General features: G+C 42.0%; 1 protein-coding gene across 4 annotated transcripts; it reads right to left on the bottom strand.

Annotated features, from left to right (window-relative positions):
• Window positions 1–13,382: 13,382 nt before the first annotated feature.
• HAUS4 (HAUS augmin like complex subunit 4) lies at window positions 13,383–21,027 on the bottom strand. 4 transcript variants are annotated; one of them, XM_045525815.1, is made up of 10 exons: window positions 20,636–21,027; window positions 18,982–19,058; window positions 17,324–17,466; window positions 17,105–17,236; window positions 16,623–16,757; window positions 15,344–15,440; window positions 14,701–14,846; window positions 14,428–14,558; window positions 14,001–14,069; window positions 13,383–13,855 (listed from the first exon to the last, which is right to left on the bottom strand). In XM_045525815.1, exons 2-10 carry the CDS (start codon window positions 19,034–19,036, stop codon window positions 13,672–13,674), a joined length of 1,092 nt encoding a protein of 363 aa, XP_045381771.1. In that variant the 5' UTR covers window positions 19,037–19,058; window positions 20,636–21,027; the 3' UTR covers window positions 13,383–13,671. The 4 variants fall into 4 exon arrangements, with proteins under 4 accessions (XP_045381771.1, XP_045381765.1, XP_045381785.1 ...); XM_045525809.1 differs by having other exon boundaries at window positions 20,813–21,023; XM_045525829.1 differs by lacking the exon at window positions 16,623–16,757.
• Window positions 21,028–21,480: the final 453 nt, after the last annotated feature.

Below are 21,480 nucleotides of genomic sequence, written 5' to 3'. Positions count from 1 at the left end.
TCCTGGCATCTCACTCCTGATGTCAAGCTGGTGGCTGCTCTGTTGGTTGTTAACTAACTCATCATGGGTAAGAGGGAGGGAGGACAAAATCTATGAAACAGTAATGTCTGTTTTGCCACCAGTTAAAATAATTTTCAAAAGGAAAATTATTTTCTTTTTGTGAAAATAATCTTTTTGTGAAAATGTGAAAAGAGCCTAGAATTTCTGACTGACCTTAAAATAAGTCTACATAGGCTGAATTTCATGTCCATGTGTTGTCTTTGTCTTTTCATTCAAAATGGCCTCAGCTATGTGGCAAGCATGATGCTGAACATTTCTCAGTAATTCTATATCACATTGCTCTGACCTTTCCTACAGCACTTTCCTATGTCATGAGTCTGTCTACATAAGCTATCTGTAGAGGAGCGAGAAGGGAAGGACTGAAAAAGAAACAGAGAACTTTGAACAAGACTTGTCCCTAGGCATTAAGTCAAACTTGGTGAAGCCTATTCTTAAGCTCCAGTTCTCTCTGCTGCGCCCTCCATGCTGGCCTGCGTGCTGAGAAGCATGTGAATCACTGTTGCACTGTGGGATGTAGGCCTTTGCTGAGGTGAAGTTAGGGAGATGGTAGGACAAAAGGGCAAATACCCCAGGTGAGAAATAATGTTACTGTCTCCAACAGGAGCCAGTGATCAATAGGCCAGAGCACTGGAGACTTTCTGGAGGGGAGGACCCTCTCCCAGGTAATCCTCCCAGGGAGCCCACCAGCATTCCTCACCTTCAGGCCCAGTTCTTTCACTGGATTCTGTTTTTTGTCCTTGTTTAAACACCTCCAGCCTATCATAAACCCTCTTTTCACCTTCTGTTGTGCTCCCTTCCTCCCTCAGCATTTGCCTCCCTCCCCAGGCCCACCTTCACTCACCTCCGTGCCTGCCCAGCAAGGCACTCTCTTCAACACCAGAATAATGGCCCGTTTGACCCTCCTACTGCTCCAAATTGCTTCTTCACAATCAAGGCTGTCCTCCAGCTACAAAAGTGGCAGAGTTACTGAGGCAAAATAATCTGTGCCGATTTGCATTCTCTTTCTTGTCATCTCTATTATACAGTATTTATCTGTCAAAATGAATAGAAAGCAGAAAATGTTCTGAACATAGAAAGAAATGGAAAACCACCCAATTTATTTATGAAGCCAGAACATACTTAACATCAAAACCTGTCAGAAATAGCACCCAAAAAAGCTATAGAACCTCACTTATGGATATAAATGTAAAAATCCTAAAATATTTAGCACTAATAAATAAAACTTAACAGTATGTTAACTTAATCATTATATAACATAACCAATTAGGGTTTATCCCAACAATTAACACAAACCTAGGTGCTAGCAAATTTATTTATATGATAGGTCAAAAATAAACCAAACAAGAAAAACATTTGATCATTTTTATTTGTCAAAGAAGAGGACACGGTAAGTCAGTTGCATTTTCTATGAACATTCTTAACAGTCTTAATATTCTTCATATATGTGTATATATTAATATGAAGTCAACTTATGTAAAGATAAACAAGAATGTCTAGTTTCATCACTGAATTATTTAATATTATTCTGAAAAATCCAATATAATGAGACTAGAAATAGAAAAAAAGAGGTTATAACTTTTGGAAAGGGAGAGGCAAATTTATCATCGTTTGCAGAGGATATGATTGTATACATAGAAAATCCATGAAAATCAATTTTAGAATGATGAGGATTAATAATAGAATGCAGAGAAGCCACTTGACACAAGATAAATATAAAATAAATCTGTAGCCTTCTTATCTACTAAATTAGAAGACATAATTAGTAAAAATATCCCAATAATATGATAGTTAAGAGCATGGCTTGCTAAGCCAGATGGCAAGAGGTTAAAGCCCTGTTCATCCATTTACTAACCATCTGACCCTAACCCCTCTGGCTTCAGTTTGTGTATCCACAAAATGGGAATGTAAATAATAGTTCTTATAAAGTTGTTATGAGGATTAAATTAGTTAATATAGTAAAGTACTTAGAATCTACCCTGCACATAGTAAGCCTTCAATATATATTATTTATTGTGATTAGTATTTTCCCCATCCACAGTGTTAACAGTAATATCACCATAAAATCCTTAGTTGTATGTTTACTGAAAAATGTGAGACGCCTATATTAAGAAAATTATCCTAGTACTCTGGGAGGCCGAGGCGGGAGGATCGCTCGAGGTCAGGAGTTTGAGACCAGCCTGAGCAAGAGTGAGACCCCGTCTCTACTAAAAATAGAAAGAAATTATCTGGCCAAATAAAAATATATATAGAAAAAATTAGCCGGGCATGGTGGCACATGCCTGTAGTCCCAGCTACTCGGGAGGCTGAGGCAGTGGATCGCATAAGCCCAGGAGTTTGAGGTTGCTGTGAGCTAGGCTGGTGCCACGGCACTCTAGCCCAGGCAACAGAGTAAGACTCTGTCTCAAAAAAAAAAAAAGAAAATTATAAAATTCTGTAGAAAGATAGAAGACTGAAAAAATGGAGAAATAAGCCATAATCTTAGAAAAAAAATGAATCTTATAAGGATGTCAATTTTTACCAAATTAATTTCTCACTTTTACAACATTCAATCACACTTCTAATGGAATCTTTTGTTACTTGATAAAATAATTCTACTGTTCATCTGCAATAAAAATCAGACAAGAAAAGCAAACAGGAGGGAAAAAAAGGGAACTCTCTATATTTTTAGCTCTTTACCTCAAACTCATTATGAAACAAGTAATATAAAAATAAAGGGTTATAATTACAGTTAGTACAAGAATTGACAGAATAAAGGAGCCAAACCAATACTCCAGAAACAGACCAGTTGTATGTATATACATGGATATGATTAAATATACAAACTTAAAGCCAGGCACGGTGGTGCCAGCTACCCAGGGGAGCCTAAGGCAGCAAGATCGTTTGAGCTCAGGAGTTTGAGTCCTGAACCATATAGCAAGACCCTGTCTCTTTAAAAAATGTATATATATGCATATGAACTTAATTTGTAATAATAATGACAGCTAACATTTATGGAGCTCATATATTGTGTCAGGTTCTAAGAAAAGCACTTTGCTTTCACAAGGACCCTCAATCTTCACAAGAACCCTGTGAGATAAGAAGTGTTATTCTTACATGGGTGAAAGAACTAAGGCTTAAAGAGGTTAAGTGACTTGCCCCCAAAGAAGGATGTTAGGTGGGATACAAACCTAGGTCAAGTGATTCCAGAGCCTTTGATCTTAACCATAAGACGTATCGTCTATAATTTTCCTTTTAGAAAGCTAGCCTAGACAATCTTAACAAACTGGGACAAAGATTAATTAAGAGAAATGCTTAGTGTAGCATTTTTTATAATTACAAAAAATGTAAAACAACAATTTGGATATCCTATGGGGATATGGTTAAATAAATCATCCATGCAATGAAATCTTAAGCAGCGATTAAAATCAATGTTGTCAAAGAAAATTTAATAACATGGAGAAATGTTCATGATATGCCATTAAGTGACACAGATTACAAATTTTGCATACAGAATGACTTCAACTATGTGGAAAAAATCATATTTCCCAAATTTTCTATCATGAGCATGTTTATATTACAGGGACAACATTTTAAAAAATGTATTGCCAGGCACAGTGGCACGCACTGTAGTCCCAGGTACTCAGGAGGCTGAGGTGGGAGGATTGCTTGAGTCCTACAGTTGGGGACTAGCCTGGGAAACATAGTGAGATCCCATCTCTAAAAAAAGAAAAAAAAAAGAAAATGTGTAAAACCTGTTACCTGTCCTTGTACTTGGTTTTTCTGCTTGTTTATGTCCTTTCTTTTGAAGGCCTAACCAAGGCCTTCCTCCTCCTCTGTAGACATCTGTTGTTGTCCAACCTTCAGCAATTACTCTTGCCTCATAGCAATAACTTGATAATCCTCCTAGCCAGGCCAGTGTTTATTAAACTCTACCACATGCCAGGCACTTTAAATATATTAGTTCACTTAATCTTTAGCACATAATCTTGTGAGGTACGAATTGATATACCTATTTTACAGACAAGAAAACAGAGGTGTGTGTCTTGAACAAAGTCATGTATCAATTAAATGAAAGGGCCAGAATAAGAATGCAGTTCTTCTGATTCCCGGTCAATACTTTCTCTTTTATGACAGTGTTTCCCAAAATGTGGTCCAAGGACCTCTTGCATGTCTATGTGAGGACAGATTCTCTTCATTTACTTCAACCTAAGCCACATATCACCACAGAGAGAAGCAGATATAAGAATCCAGTTGTCTTCTATTAAGCCAGACATCAGGAGATTTGCAAAAATATAAAACAATGCCACTGTTCTGAAACAAATTTTTTTGTTGTTTTGGAAAACACAGTTATTTTTCATTAAGTCGTGTTATTTATGTTAACATCCAATGGGCTTTTAAAAAATGAATTAATAGGGCTGGGAACGGTGGCTCATGCCTATAATCCAGCAACTTGGGAGGCTGAGGCAGGAGGATCACCTGAGCCCAGGAGTTCAAGGCTACAGTGAGCAATGATGGCACCATTGCACTCCTGGGCAACAGAGCAAGACCTTGTCTCTAAGAAAAAGGAAGTGAATTAATAAGCAAATATTTTAAAATTTTCTCTCTCTTTTTTTTTTTTTTGTTAGACAGAGTCTCGCTCTGTCACCCTGGCCAGAGTGCCGTGGCGTCAGCCTAGCTCACAGCAACCTCAAACTCCTGGGCTCAAGCAATCCTTCTGCCTCAGCCTCCCGAGTAGCTGGAACTACAGGCATGTGCCACCATGCCCGGCTAATTTTTTTCTATATATATTTTTAGAGTCCATATAACTTCTTTCTATTTTTAGTAGAGACAGGGTCTTGCGCTTGCTCGGGCTGGTCTCGAACTCCTGACCTCGAGCGATCCACCCGCCTCGGCCTCCCAGAGTGCTAGGATTACAGGTGTGAGCCACTGCTCCCGGCCAAATTTTCTCATTTTTAATTTTTAATATAGGAAATATCTATAGATAAAACTTTCATAAACAAAAGCCATTTGGAGCCCTCAAATACTGTTAATTGAGTAAAGCAGCCCTGAGACCAAAAAAGATTGACAACACCTGCTTTACAACCTTCTCCCCTCCAAGAGCTTCTGATGTTGTAGATAGGATCAAACATACTTCCCACTACTGTGATGACAATTCAAGACCTGTCTGGCAAGCACCTTAAAGAACTTGTAACAAAGTGCTTCTGGGGATTTAAATGATAGCAAGACCTTTTCTAGCTGGAATGATAATGGGAAAGCAGAATTTGAAGTGAACCTCAAAGAAGATAGGATTTTAGGAGCAAAAGAGTTTTTGTTATGTGGATAGAGCAGTATCAAGCACAGGAAAGCATGCAAAGGGAGGCGGGGTGAGACCATCAGGATGTGGCTCAGGGTGAGCAGAGGATGTAAGTGGTGGAGAAAGATTGGAAAGTGAAGCTGCACACTTAGGGCTTGAATCCATAGCTAAACCGCGTAGACTGTGTTTGGTATGCAGTGGGGTGACCTGAAGTGTTTTGAACAGAGAAATGACAAAAAGAAGTGAACATTACAAAGTACTTATGAAAAGCAAATCAGAATCATCATGAAAATTGATCTGGCAGTGCTATAGAAGATGGGAGGAGGGGCAGTTAGAACAATTTGCAGGGCCCCAAAATGAGGACCTGAGTGGGGCAGGACACAGCAGTGCAGGGGAGAGATGCCCATGGGCCGTGCTGGCTGGTCTCGCAGGATGGCAGGACATTGGTGAGGTCTTCTGGTTCAGGGCCTGGCCCCAGCTTTGTGGGCCCAGAGCCTCCATTTGTTAGCAGGCTCCATATGGCTCCAAATCTCTAGAACGCTCTCACCAGAGACCAGTATTTAAACTACATTGCGAATGTCCGTGTGGGAGGATAGCACTTTCCAGGGGCAGGGATACTCTTTTTTTTTTTTTCCCCAGATAGGGTCTTGCTCTCTTGCCAGGGCTAGAGTGCAGTGGCATCATCATAACTCACTCACTGCAGCCTCAAATTTCTGGGCTCAAGCGATCCTCCTGTCTCAGCCTCCTGAGTAGCTGGGACTACAGGCATACACCACCACACCCAGCTAATTTTTCAATTTTTTTGTAGAGACGGGGTCTCGCTCTTACTGAGGCTGGTCTCAAACTCTTGACCTCAAGCAATCCTCCCGCTTTGGCCTCCCAAAGTGCTAGGATTACAGGCGTGAGCCACCGTGCCCACGGGGATACTCATTTGACATATGGGCCATCCTCTTTCCAGAGTCAAGAAATCAGGGAAGCCAAATCCGCAAACATGATGTTGCTTGGAGGGTATATGTTTGGATCCAGGACATCAGAGTGTCTTAGGACAGTAGGTTCTGTAGCCAGACTGCCTGGGTTCATGCCAAGGCTCTTCAACTTACAGCTTGGTGACATTGCATAAGTTACCTGATCTCTCTGCACCTTACTTAGTTTTCTCATGTGTAATACTGAGGCAGTAATACTGCTTACTGATGTCAGTAAGCAGTATGTTTGCTGTGATAATTAAATGACTTGCTATATGCAAAGTGCTTAGAAATCATGTCTGGTACCTAATAAAGTTTCAACGCTCCTGTTTTATGGAAAGAGCTTGCAACCAGGGCTTGTTCCCGCCCCCAGTGTAGCCCCTCTCTCCAGTGACCTAACTCATATCCCCACTTTAGTGTCTGTTTCAAACAGGTTAGGGCTGGATGAAAACTGGAATATCTTGTGTGCTGGTTACTTTAATGTGTCGACTGGGCTGGCTTATACCACCCAGATATTTAATCAAACACTCATCTAAGCCTGGCACAGTGGTGCACACCTGTAATCCCAGCTACTCAGAGACTGAGGCAAGAGAATCCCTTGAGGCCTGTAATCCCAGCTACTCAGAGACTGAGGCAAGAGAATCCCTTGAGTCCAGGAGTTCAAGGCCAGCCTGGACAACATAGGGAGATACCCCCACCCCCATCTCTCTCTCTCTCTCTCTCTCTCTCTCTCTCTCTCTCTCTCTCTCTCTCTCTCTCTCTCGAAGAGACAAGGTCTTGCTCTGTTGCCCAGGCTGGAGTGCAGTGGTGCAATCATAGCTCACTGCAGCCTCTAGTTCCTGGGCTCAAGCAATCCTCCTGCCTCAGTAGCTGGGACTACAGGTGTATGCCACCATGCCCATCTTTTTTTTTTTTTTTTTTTTAGTTTAGTTTTAGTTTTTGTAGAGACGGGATATTTTTGTAGAGGATAGAATTACAAGCATGAGCCACTGTGCCTGACTCAAGACTCCATCTCTTAAAAAAAGGAAAAAAGAAGAAAGAAAAAAATTAAAACCGGTAATCTAGATATTGCAGTGAAACTGTTCTACAGATGTGGTTGACACTACTATCAGTTGACTTTAAATAAAAGAGATTACCCTTGATAATGTGGGTAGGTCTCATTCAATGCGTTAAGGCCTTAAAAGCAGAAACAGGTTTCCCAGAGAAGATACTCTGCCTCAAAACCTCAAAACTGCAGCATCACTTCTGCGTGTTTCCAGACTGCTGGCCTGCCCTACAGATTTTAGACTTGCCAGCCCCCACAACCACATCAGCCAATACCTTAAAATACAACATATATAAAAACATGTTCTGGTCAGGCACAGTGCTTCACACCTGTAATTCCAGCACTTTGGGGGGCTGAGGCAGAAGGAATGCTTGAGGCCGGAGTTCAAGACCAGCCTGGGCAACGTATCAAGACCTATCTCTACAAAAAAATAAAATAAAAAATTAGCCAGGCATGGTGGTGCATGCCTGTAGCCCCAACTACTTGGGAAGCTAAAGGGGAAAGATTGTTTGAGCCCAGGAGTTTGAGGTTGCAGTGAGCTATGATGATGCCACTATACTCTAGCCCAGGCAACAGAGAGAGACCCTATCTCAAAAAAATTTTTTTAAATAAAATAAAAAATAAAAACAGGTTCTGTTTCTCTGGAGAACCCTGACCTTGCTCTTCAGATAACCGTTTTCTAAGCCCTAGGCAGACCATTTGCTCTTAGTTACTCATTCTTTCTTTGGCCAGGCATGGTACATTTAGGTCTCTCTAAACTTCACTTGTCTTTTCCTGAGACCAGACTTTAGCCACTGTGGCTGAACCTCAGCAACTTAAATATAAACCATCTTTTACAGTAAATTATTTCTACAGATTGTTAATCTAGTCCATTATGAGTTGACTCCTGTGTTTTCAGTGTCTCAAGGTATAAGGAAACCTGTTAGTTCCTTTAATAAAACCTAGCCCAGGGTCTTCAAGATGGGTAATATGGAGAGATTCTTTATGGGGTGAGGGGCAACACAGGGTGGCTGGAACCCAAGGACACTCTTCCTCCATGGAGATGATCAGGCTGGCCTCTAGGCAGGGCTGGATTTCCTCTTTCTGGTGCTAAGGAAAATTCAGGGTCATTCCCCAGGACACCTCCATATTCATCCTTCATTGAGAACATCAAGGCAACAGATTTTGTTTATCCAAGGGTCTCAGAGTTTCCTTGGCAGAGTGATCCTATTCCAAGTTCTGGAGGTGATTCCTCCTCTCATCTCAGAAGAATCAACAAGACTTACCAGATGTGGTAGGAGGCAAGTAAAGAGAGGTATGTATGACTGTGAAAGAATGAAGGGGAGGCTGTAAATGTAAATCTCTTCTGAGAAGTGTGAGGGGGAGAGGGCAGCTGAGGTCCAAGATGTCACACAGTCCGCCTACTTGCCCTCCAAGTGTCCCTTCCATCTGTTCCACAATAGAGAACAGCACGTGTGAAGGGCACTTCTGGCAAACCTTCCACCTTCAGTCAGTGGTAAGAATGAAAAGACCGAGACAAACCACTGTAGTGCTCCCTTCAGGCGGCACCAGACACCCCTTTTGTCCCTTCCCTGACTAAGGAACTGTTTTGAAAGACTTTCTACCAAACCACATTCATAAGCTCAGTAGTTAATTCATTTTTCCATGAAATAATATACTGAATTAATATACTGATTTACTATAATACCAGCAAAAAGCAAAGGCACTCGAGCAAGATTTTAATATATGTGAAATGATATTCAATGAAGCATTTTTGTAATAGGACAAATTGGAAACAATCTAAATATCTATCATGAGGGAATGGTTAAATAATGATAGAGCTATGCTCTAATAATAATATTAGCTAATATTTATGTACATATGGTTGCATATTTATAAACAGATCTGGCACTATACACACCAAATCACTCTTGTTACTCTGGGGAGGTAAATTGGGATAATGGGGTACGTCGGTGTCAGAGGGTGCATGGTTCAATCTTTTACTTTTTACTATATATACTTCAGTTTGGAAGGTTTTTTTAATAAAGCATTTTTTTTTTTAAGCCAGTGAGGATTTTTTTTTTTTAATTTGTGCAGAAGTGTTGCAAGCAAGTGTTCCATTTTCTGTAGGCTTTTGGAAATAACAGAAACTGGCTCACTGTCCATCCTCATGTCATCAAGGGAGTTAGGGTGGGAACCACTGCCTTGGAAGCCATTTTGCTTTCTCAGGCAATTAGAAATCTAAATGTTTCCCAAACCCCAGCTCTCTAGAGTCTTGATTGAAGCCATGGGATATTTTTCTCAATTTTGTTCACTTTAAATGAAAGCTTTCCTTGGTACATAATTTGCTCATTCCTAACTCTGTGCTTTCACACACTGCCTCTTCCCCTTTCTCTATCTTTGTTGTCTTTTCCAAAATTCTATTCCTGGTTCACTGCTCTTGGTTTGCAACCACATTTATTTGCACTTCCTGTTACTTTATATTCTTAGACTGTTTCTGTGTGTCTACTACTGTCTATAGGTTATAAACATGAAGGACAAGATCCATTTAAAAAAATTTATTGTCCTCAGCTGAGCACGGTGGCTGACATCTTAACCTAGCACTTTGAGAGGCTGAGATGGGAGGATCACTTGAGGTCAGGAGTTCAAGACTAGACTTAGCAACGTAGTAAGACCCCACCCCCTTCTCTACAAAAGAATAAAATAGAATAAAAATAAGCTGAGCATGGTGGCACATGCCTGTATTTCCAGCAACTCAGGAGGCTGAGGCAGGAGGATCACTTAAACCCAGGATTTTGAAGTTGCAATGAGCTATCATGATGCCACTTGCTCTCATGTCCAAGGAACAGAGGGAGACCCAGTCCCCCCAGCAAAAAAAAATTTTTTTTAAAAAGATGATTTTTCAGCCCGAGTGAACTAATTAAAAAATATTATCCTTATTATTTCTTTTTCTTTTTTTCTTTTTTTGAGACAGAGTCTCACTCTGTTGCCCAGGCTAGAGTGCTGTGGCGTCAGCCTAGCTCACAGCAACCTCAAACTCCTGGGCTCAAGCGATCCTCCTGCCTCAACCTCCCAAGTAGCTGGAACTACAGGCATGCACCACCATGCCTGGCTAATTTTTTTTCTATATATATTTTTAGTTGTCCATATAATTTTTTTCTGTTTTTAGTAGAGACGGGGGTCTCGCTCTTGCTCAGGCTGGTCTCAAACCTCTGAGCTCAAATGATCTACCTGCTTCGGCCTCCCAGAGTGCTAGTAGTACAGGTATGAGCAACTGCGCCTGGCCTATCCTTATTATTTCAAATACCAAAACTGAGTATGGTTCAGGATGAGTACCTAATTGAGTGAGGAAATGCTGAATGTCATAGTAAGTATGGCACTATGTGGTGGTATCTGACAATTCCCACCTTAACCAAGCAATCAAACTCAGCTTAATTAATAGTGAGACATTCCCATCTCATGTGGCTCCAATGTGATATAATGTCATCTGTTAAATATTCTTTACAAAAATGTTTAACCCAAATCTAATCAAGCCTGTAGATCTATTTCTAGTTTGCAGGAAATATAGGCTTACAGCACTGTCCAACAGAACTTTCTGAGTCTGGGCAATATATCGAGAGCTTGTCTCTAAAGAAATAGAATTTTTTGCAATAATGAAGATGTTCTGTATCTGCACTGTCCAATTCAGTAACCACCTACCTATTGGAAATTTCATTTCATTTTAATTAACTTAAATTTGAATTTAAATAGCTGCATATGGCTAGTGGCTACTATATTGGACAGGAGAGGAACAAGTTACATACCACAAGGAAAGAGTTAAGACAATGGAACATTCTACAAGGCAACTGGCCTGGATTTTTCAGAAAGTCAATTTCATTAAAAAAAAAAAATGAGAGGAATGTTTTATGTTTTAAAAAATCAAAGAAATCTAACACCCAAATGCAAGACATGAATCTTTATTGAGCCCTAGATGAGGAAAAAAGTGGAGAAATTTGAATATGGCCTGGGTAATAGATAGTATGGAATTATTAATTTTTTAGGTGTAATAATACTATCAGTTACACAGGGGAGTGCTCTTATTTTTAGGATTTGCCTATAGAAATACTTAGAAAATGAAGGGTCATGATATCTGTAACTTACTATAAAATCGTTCAGAAAAAAAGTCTGTATATTTATATCTAAATCTTTATTGGGGGTAGAGGGAGAGAGAAATATTGGCTATTTCTGAGGTTTTTCCATTAATCTTTTTTTTTTTTTTTTAATTTGAGACAGGGTCTCGCTCTGTTGCCTGGGCTAGAGTGGAATGGTGTCATCATAGCTCATTGCAACCTCCAACTTTTGGGCTCAAGCAATCCTCCTGCCTCAGCCTCCCAAGTAGCTAGGACTATAGGCATGTACCACTATGCCTGGCTAAGTTTTGTATTTTTTGTAGAATACAGTGTCTTGCTATGTTTCCAAGGTTGATCTTGAATTCCTGGCCTCAAGCAATCCTCGCACCTTGGCCTTCCAAAGTGCTGGGATTACAGGCATGGCCTACCACGCCTGGCCATTTTTCCATGAATTTGCCATTTGTTCATTTTGTGTGAGCCCAACGTTTGTTTATGGATAACTGACGATGTATTAGTCTGTTTTCTGTTGCTTATAATACCTGAAACTGGGTAATTTATAAAGAAAAGGAATTTGTTTTTTACAGTTATAGAGTCTGGGAAGTCCAAGGTCAAGGGGGCACTTCTAATGAGAGCCTTCTTGCTGGTGAAGATTCTCTGAAAAGTCCTGAGGGGACTGGCACAGGGTATCTACCATTTGGTGAGGGGCTGAGCATGCTCCCTCAAGTTTCTATTCCTCTTTTTTTCCTTTTTCTTTTCTTTTTTTTTTTTTTTACTACTTAGATATTTTATTTAAACATTTTTTCTTTTAATTTCATTTTTTCCTTTATTTTTTTGCTCTCTTCCTCACACAGAATCAATTTTATTTCTTAACTAATAATTGTACGTATTCAAGGGGTACATAGTGATGTTTCAATATATATAATGTATAGTGATCAGATCAGAGTAATTAGCATATCCTCTTTTCTGTTCTTATAAAACCACCAGTTCCACTCCCACAATAACACACTAATCCATTATCCCATTAATCCATGAATGATCCAATCATCTCTTAAGGGCCCCACTCTCAATATTGCCACACTGGGGATTAAGTTTCAACATGAGTTTTGGAGGGGACATCACAACTATAGCAGGTGGTAAGCACCATTTATAAAAACATTTGAAGTTGAGTTGAAGATCTTAATGCTTTCTGTAAATCAATGCAGAACATCATTTGATCTTAGCAGAATGCCCCAGACACTCTCCCTAGAAAGTATTTTGAGAAGCTGAGTAGGATCTTCTAAATAAAGGTAGAGGCCTTCTGCTTCTGTTTTCAGTTCCCAATTTTGACACCAGCCAGGACCCTGTCTTGTTCTTAGCTAAGTAGACCACTGAACCTGGTTCCTCAGAGCGATCTCCTCCCATCTTCTGCCTTCGAAGAGAAACGTAGCTCTCAAACCACACCACAGGGAACCAGGAGCACAAACAGCTTGTGTCCTTTCCTATAACTGAGCTGGCTGCCACCTTCTTTATTATAACTGCCCCACAGTGACAAAATAGTTCCATACCTGCCTGAGCACCTAGCACTCCTCTGGAGATGACAGGTTTTCAAAAGCAAGCCCACGGAGGGGTGGGGGGCAAGGGCGATATACGTAATCTAAACTTTTGTACCCCCATAATGTGCTGAAATAAAAAAAAATATTTAAAAAAACTGTACTAACCAATTTTATGATCCAAAACATAAAAATTAAAAAAAAATTAAAAAAAAAAAGCAAGCCCACATTTAATCCACTTCTGCTCTCCCAGAATGAAGCCTCTAAGACTTGATGTGGGCAAGCTGGCATTTCTACCTCCTACTCTTTGCATACAGTAAGCAATATAGATCTGTCTCTATTCGGATCCACTCAGCAACCCCTCCTTACCCACATAGCCTTAGATGTTCTTTCTCCACCTTTCCCAAGGAAAATGACTAAAACCCCAAGACATAATATCATCACTTTATTCAGGAGACAATCAAATATAATACCGGCTGACACAGACAAACAACTACGCATAAAATTATATAAATCTGCTTGCCACATTTTCCAGAAGAGATCCAGTCATTGTAGACAAGAAAGAGAAACCAGGAGGGTGCCTAAACGCCTGCAGTGTTTCAAGCAAGCATCTCCACAGTCTCTTATAAAGAAGGCAGCCCCAGGTGAAAATGGTCCTGTTAGCAGGAAGAGTAGGAGCCTGTGCAGAAGCCATGCTTCCTGGCCCTGCCAGCACTCAGTGGTAGGCCTTGTTGAACTCCTGGAGGGCCCAGCGCTTGTTCTCAGTTGCCTGCTTGAGTTGGGTGTACTCTTTTACCAGCCTGTCAAACTCCTCCCCAAGGACCTCATAGGTGTTCAGGACCTGTCTTGACTTTTCCATGTCCTGCTCCTGTAGGCGAATAGCTCCCTCCAAACGGTCCCTGAGAGCCCGGGCAGAGAAGGTACAGTATAAGGATCTTGCTCCTCAGACAGTAGACAAGAATAAGAATGTTTTTAAAGGAATGAGTCTGGAGAGTGTGGGGAACCATCTGTGAACAGCCATACCAGGCTCTTGAGAGTTCTCACCTAATGAGACGATGAATTTCCACTTTCTCGGCAGTGTAAGTGTCAGACAAAATCTTTAGCTCCTCCATCCTGACAGAGGGAAGAAAGAAATGTCAAGTGGAAGATTCCTGACAGCAGCAAAGTTAGGAATGGACACAGTACCCACCCATGGTCAAGGTGTGGGCTACGCAGTGGCAGGATAAAAAAGGTCACTCTGAATCCCTGAGCAATTGATCGCACAGTAAAGCGCCTATTTCAGAGGGCTGTAAAAGAAAAGACTCAAGAATGTTGAGAGCTTTTGGGTAATCCAAAGGCTCATACTGATGTGTGACACTGACTGGATACACACAAGGTGCTAGGCATGGTAGAGAGGAAAGAGATGAGGGTGAGGGAGGGAGGGCTGGTGTGTGAGACAGAATCCCTTAGATCTACAGGGGTCACGGCTCACCTCAGCTTAAGGATCATGGCACTGCACTTGATTTCCAGGTACTGGGCATTGATGCGGTCTAGCTCAGACTGGGTCTTCAGCCGGTGTTCCTGAAGAAGCCTCTGCAGCAAGGTGAGGCAGCGGAGAAGCACCTGAGCCCCCAAGAGGAAGGAGGAAGAGGGCATTAATAAAGACAGCAGAAAGGAGGGCAGACTACAAATGCTTGGCTTCCCCAAAGATGCCCCTGGGTTCCGGGTAAAGGAGAGAGGAGGCTGTCCCACTGCCCTGACAAACCTGGGAGTAGGTGGCACTCTTCTTCTCCAGAAGCACCATCTGCTCCTTCTGCTGGCTCTTGGCATCCTGGCACTGCTGCTTCTCACCCACCAGGACCTCTGCCAGTTTCCACACCTTTGCTGCCTTCAGGGTTTCACTGTCAGCATCTGGGCAAAGGGACAGAGGACTGACAGGAAAACCCTAATTGCTATTGCCCCTTTCAGTGCCCTGATTCTACATCTAGTCCTACAAATTCTGCCTTCTTCCATGTTTTCATCTGATGCCCGTTAGAAATGGTACGTTCTCATAATTTAGTTCTATTTCTTCATACCTTTTATTCCAGATTTGGCCCTTAATTCTTAAGTCATAGAAATAAAGATAAAGGGAACACGTACAAGCCTGAACTTTCCTCCCTATGTCAACTGGATCCTCCTAAGAAGACAGAACTCATCCTTCTCTGCAGCAGGACACTCCCACTCAGCATCTTGCTGAATAAAAGAAGTCCTTACAAAAATCCCTGTTTTTATTCCACAGGCAAGGAAACAAATAAGCGTCTCCGATGCTTCTAAGCTGCTGTCCCAAACCTAAAATTCAACTACATTATTCTCAAAAGAGCAGACCAGGAACCCTGAAGGCCAGCATAACACAGAGAGCTAGCACTCACCTGAACTGGGATCATGGTAGCACAGGAGAGTGAAACATTTCTTCTTCAGCTGCTCTTCCACTTCTAGCTGGAGTCGCGCTCTCATCCACACAAAGTCCTACGGCCACAGAAGCAAAAAGAGCAATTCAAATAGACTTTCAGAACTAGGAAGACCCAGCCAATGAATACATGATGATAACCAAAGAAAATGCTTCAAGAGACATCAAGGAAACCCATTTTTTCCTATCAAATTAGCAAAGAATAAAATGACTGTCAAGATCCCATGTTGGTGAAAATGTGGGGAGTTAGGAACCCTAGAAATATCTTTCCGAAAAGCAATTTGGCAATAGGTATCAATATGTTCTATGTGTACAAGCTCTGATCAGGGATCCCACTTCTGGCACCAACACTAGGGAAATAATCACATGAAGGGAAAGACACATGTGAATTAATATGTTCATTCAGGGTGGTTTCTAACAGCAAAAGTGTAGAAATAATATGTATCAGTAAGGTTAAGCAAATTATGCTACAACCATACAATGGAATCCTAGCAGTGATTTAAACTGATAATACAAGAAAAGTAAGCTCTACTCTTGTGTCTAGACACCATGCTGAGAGTGCTATAGGAGGTTCCATCTTTTTTTTTTTTTTTTTTTTTTGAGACAGAGTCTCACTCTGTTGTCCAGGCTAGAGTGCCATGGCGTCAGCCTAGCTCACAGCAACCTCAAACTCCCGGGCTCAAGTAATCCTTCTGTCTCAGTCTCCCGAGTAGCTGGGACTACAGGCATGCACCACCATGCCCATCTAATTTTTTATATATATTTTTAGTTGTCCAGATAATTTCTTTCTATTTTTAGTAGAGACGGGGTCTCGCTCTTACTCAGGCTGGTCTTGAGTTCCTGACCTTGAGTGATCCGCCCGCCTTGGCCTCCCAGAGTGCTAGGATTACAGACGAGAGCCACCTCACCCGGCCAGGAGGTACCATCTTATTTATATTTATTTATTGACTTGAAAAAAAGTCCAAAATATGTTACATGAAAACAGACTACACACTCTTTATACATGCATGGAGGGTATAATACCATTTATGTCAAGCTGTTTATAATAATGTTGTGTTCCTATAGGTAGTATTTCAGCTTTTACTTGGCTTCTGTGTAATGTTTTCCTATGTATTTGAGTTTGACCACCCTAAAAATGTATCATTTTTATAAAAATAATAAAGCTTAACAAAAAAATTTTAAAGATATGGGAGAAATTAAGCCATTTTACTTCTTGGTCCCAATATCTGCCCACTCCCAACCTCTGAGGGTGGCATGAGTTCCAGAAGGTCTGCTTTCTCCAGCCCTAGCAGTGGAGGTATCTCCCTCTCCTGGCTAGGACCTAAGAGCCATGTCAGTTCAGTCACAAGTAGCCGCTGTTCAAGGGTCTCATGAAACTGAGAAAGAGAGAGAGAATTTAAAAGAAAGAGGTGACTATAAAACAACTCCCACTCCACCTCTTCCATCCTCATGAACCAGTTCTTCACACATTTTCAAAGTCCTCAGAAACGTCATCCTCTTCAGATACCTCCTCGGCTACAAGTGCCTTCTCCTGTCAATCGTTCTATTTCAAACCCTAGCAACACACCTGTTCCTTCCCCCATAATTAAAGTCCATTTCTTTTTTGATAACCCATTTCTCAAAGCTCCTATTTCTCCTAGATCACATCATCAGACAAAGCCACAGTTGGCTTGATCATTCCTATAGGTGGTAACTGAACCCCACTTCATTTCTTCTGCCTTACCTTTTTGTCTTCAGAAGTTAAACTTGTGTCTTGTGTCTTCACATAGTAGTCTACAAGTAGCTCTTGAATGATTCTCTGTAAAATCTCAGACCTCAACCACGTTGTCTTATGTAGTCGAACTTCCTTCCATGCCTAGAAAACCCAAAAATCCCAGGTAAAAACCTCCCCTTCAGGAGATTTTTCCCTTCCTCCTATCATCTCTTCTCCCAGGGCCCTTACCTGAGCCTGCTCCTTTGCCAGGGTGAGACTTAAGCCACTCTCGTCCACATGCTGTGAGAGACTCAGGAGCAGCTTGCCAAAGTATGGGTTCTGTAACAGGTCCTTTTCACTCAGGTTACAAGGAGGAAGCTGTTTGCTGCACACTTAATGGCATGTCCCCCGCAGACACAAAAAAACAAAAAAAGGTATGGATTGTTACTTTACATAATTGAGCATAACTTAATATTCACTTCCAAAAAAACCCCCAAAACCTAGGTTTTTCATAGGAAAGTTTTCTAAATCAAGTGAGATTTTTAAAAAAATCCACAAATAAACTAGAGGCGATACTCAAAGTAACAAGCCTTTACATTATATATGGGGATGTTAGTCAAGGGAGAATAAGTATCCAATAAAACTAAGATCTTAGAAAATAGAAATGCAGTAGGTAAATATTAGACAAAGAGAATCAAGAATAAGGGTCCTTTAGTAGAAATCACCACAGTACCCAAAATGCCTCATTCACCCAGAATTATTAGAGTTCTTAAGGCAGGGGAAAAAAAACACATGTAAGGTTCCAACTTTGGATGTGATCTCCAGTCACATAAGCAAGACTGACAGAAAGTATACCCTTAAAGTAAAAATTTAACTAACCAATTCTTAGTGTAAGTAGAGTTAAGTAACCCATGTATGTACAGAACAGCACAAACATGAGAAAAAGTACAAGATATTGAGGTCCTCTGGTTATTCCCTATGCTCAAGGGGCTTTCTTTCCATCTCTTTTCCCATATGCTCTCTGCTGGGGTCTTTTACTTCTACTTACCAAAACACTCAAATTTTCATTCTTTCAAACATTATACCCAACGTTCTTTTAGAGAACACTGACTGAAGGATTTGATATGGAAAGAGTCTAAATGTAGAAAATGCGAGTTCTTGAAGGATTCAAGATATAAAAAGGATTCAAGATATAAAAAGAACTCAAGATATAGAAGGATTTGCGATTTTGGAGAACAAAAGATGAGAAAATTCAAGACACAAGTAGGAAGGAAGCCTTGAAGGAATTTGCTGGCCACACTTATCTTTGTAATGTCTGCTAATACAGCTTGGGAGCATCTTGAGTTTTTAGTCTACTGCACAAGCAGATACTGAACCTACACTCACACGAGTTGCTATCATTTGTTTTCCAAAAAGAGAGCGTTCAAGAATCTCCATATATTCTAGGCTTCTGTGAAAGAAACTGGTGAACATTATAAATCCTTTTTATTACAGAGGGCAAGAACCTAGATAAGACCTCTTTTTTTTTTTTTTTTTTTGAGACAGTGTGTCACTCTATTGCCCGGGCTAGAGTGCCGTGGCGTCAGCCTAGCTCACAGCAACCTCAAACTCCTGGGCTCAAGCAATCCTCCTGCCTCAGCCTCCCGAGTAGCTGGGACTACAGGCATGAGCCACCATGCCTGGCTAATTTTTTTGACATATATTTTTAGCTGTCCATATAATTTCTTTCTATTTTTAGTAGAGACGGGGTCTCACTCTTGCTCAGGCTGGTCTTGAACTCCTGAGCTCAAATGATCCGCCCGCCTCGGCCTCCCGGAGTGCTAGGATTACAGGCGTGAGCCACCGCGCCCAGCCGATAAGACCTCTTTGAATAAATTATCAAACCTTATGCAAATGGCCACACTTACCTTGTTGAAGTATTTCCATCCCTTCTCCAGGTGAGCAGAAATCTCCAGATGCCATTTGATTTGCTTGGGATTCTTATCTATGGAATCAAGTGGAAAAAAAAAAAAGATGAATAAACAGCTGGCTGCTCCAGGTGAAACTACCTTGGGTTTGAATTTTGTTGTCCACAGCTGGGAAGGAACCTCGGGGATGCCTTTTATAGAGCACAACTATATCACATATTCAGGGTCCCAAGCTCTTATGCAGTTTTTATCGACAGACTTATAAATGCCAAAACATTTTGCATTCTAAGCATATAAAGGTGTCCATTTGTTCGAAGCTGTCTAAAAGGCATCTCCTAAAAAGAAAGAAAACTTTCCAATTCACTGGAGTCTAAACAAGAGGATTCTCCACCACCATTACGTCAGTTAAAACTAAGCTGCTGCTTTCCAGTTATGAGTGAACTGGGGAGAGAAAAAAATCAAAGTCTGCTTTCTTTCCCCCCTCAAATAACTCAGCTATCAAATTCCATAATAGTGTTTTTGTGCTTCTTTAACTTGTCCTTTCATCTGAGATCTGTTGGTAGCTTTTGATCATTAACTCTAGAATCATCCTTCAGGAGTGACAAATCATTCCACACTTGAACAGCAACAACTGGTTTTCACATAACAGCATTAGCAAAGAGCACCAGGAGGAAAGAGCATGACAAGAAGACTGACAGTGAGGTCAGGGCCAACAGAGTGATGCACAGGTGTAGTTAATACTGCTGCAGCTGGGACGTGATCTGTATTGCCAGAACATGGAGGACACTGAAAAGGGACACCAACAAAGAGGGGCAGTAAAGATGGACAGAGTTTGGACTCAGGAAACAAAATTTTTCCCTTGACACTATTTTCCATGTTTGTGCTCCACCCCCTCCTCTTGTAGGGTATCAAACTCCAAAGGGCAGAAGAGCCTCCTAAAGCAGAACAGACATTGAAGGTTATAATGATTTAACATTTCATGTTCACAGAACATTTGGTTTACTTGCTCGTTTTATGAGTAACATCAAAGTAACTACTCATTTGTTTTGTAACATGGTCCAGAGGGGGACGCAGCCGAGGAGGCAGAATGCTAGGACTTAATTTTCAGCCCTTGCTTCTGTGTGAATTTAAGGGAAATTCCTTTTTTGTGCCAAACTTTTTTTCCACCTGCAAAACTGAGATAACGATTCCTGCCTTGGATGAGACATTAAGAATTAACAGCACAATTGACTTGTCAACAAAAGCCACTACTTAGTTAAGCTCAGTGTTTTAACAATTCTGTTTATCGTTGGTGCTGATCTAAGCCTGCAAATAAAAAGTTTTGCAGGCAAATTTTGCACATGGCAATCAGGACCAACCTAAATTTCAAAAAGTTAGCTGTTTTTCCCTCCCTGGAGGAACTGCCCACTTGGGGGTTTTTTAGGGTGCTTTTCTTTACCCTTTTTAAAGGTTACAGGGCGTGAACGGCAATCAGACTGGCAATCAGGCTCGATTCTCCACCCTCTGCACTCAGACGTGTTAAAACGCTGCTACAGGGACCCAAGCATTTAAATGTTCTGACTCAGGCGTCTTTTAAATTCTTAGAGCTGTCTTTACACGCTGCACTGAACGTTAAATTGATTTTACAGGTATTTTCACAAGATGTGACCCTTACAGGGCCCGAGATGAATCAAAATGCAGAACGGGCTCTCCGGCGCCTACTTCCACTGTCTGGGCGGCCAAGGACTCCCAAGGGCGAGGGCGGCCGAGGCCGGAGACCGGGGACTGGCCAGGTTGGCTCTCCCGGGCCCCTCCTCCCCGCGGCGCCGCCCGCCCAACCTCCGAAGCAAACCTGCAAACCCTGGGGCAGCCGAAGCGACCGAGGCGGTGCCGAGGAGGCTGGGGCGGGCTGGGCGGCGGCGTCTACACCCGGGACCCCGCCCGCGCCGGGGCTCCGGAACCTCACGCTGGGGCCGGGGGAAGCGAGGTCGGAGAAGGCCGCGCAGGAAGGCCCGGGGAGGAGAAGAGGCCGAAAGCGCAGGAGAGGCCGCGGGAGAGGAGGGAGCGGGCGGGGCCGCGCTCGAGGCGGGAACGGCAGGCCCCGCCCCTCGCCGGGCGCGCGCCCTGGGGCCCCAACCGCCCGCGAACCCGGGCTGTGGAACCCGGGCTGGGAAAGAGGGCGGCCTTAGGAAGGCTTCTTTGCCCCCTCTCCTTAGTCCCTCTGCCAGTGAAGGGCAAATGTTGAGAAAATGGTAACAAGTGCTAACATTTATTGTGGGCCTACCATGAGTCAGGCACTATGCCAAGCGTTTTGCTTGCCCTGCCTCATTTAGTTCTTACAGCGCCCCGTGAAGAAGTCGCTATCATACCCATTTTACAGAGGGGAAAACTAAGGCACAAAGAGGTTAAGTTCAAGGTCCCCGTTTCCAAGGTGTAAACCTGTCCCAATGGCCGTCTGAACCTTCCCAAACCTGCAGCCCACACCGCGCCGCGCCAGTCTCCTCACCTGGGCACGGATGG

Source organism: Lemur catta, chromosome 1 (assembly GCF_020740605.2).
Source record: "Lemur catta isolate mLemCat1 chromosome 1, mLemCat1.pri, whole genome shotgun sequence".
Taxonomy (NCBI): domain Eukaryota; kingdom Metazoa; phylum Chordata; class Mammalia; order Primates; family Lemuridae; genus Lemur; species Lemur catta.
This window is presented reverse-complemented; position numbering and strand designations above follow the sequence as displayed.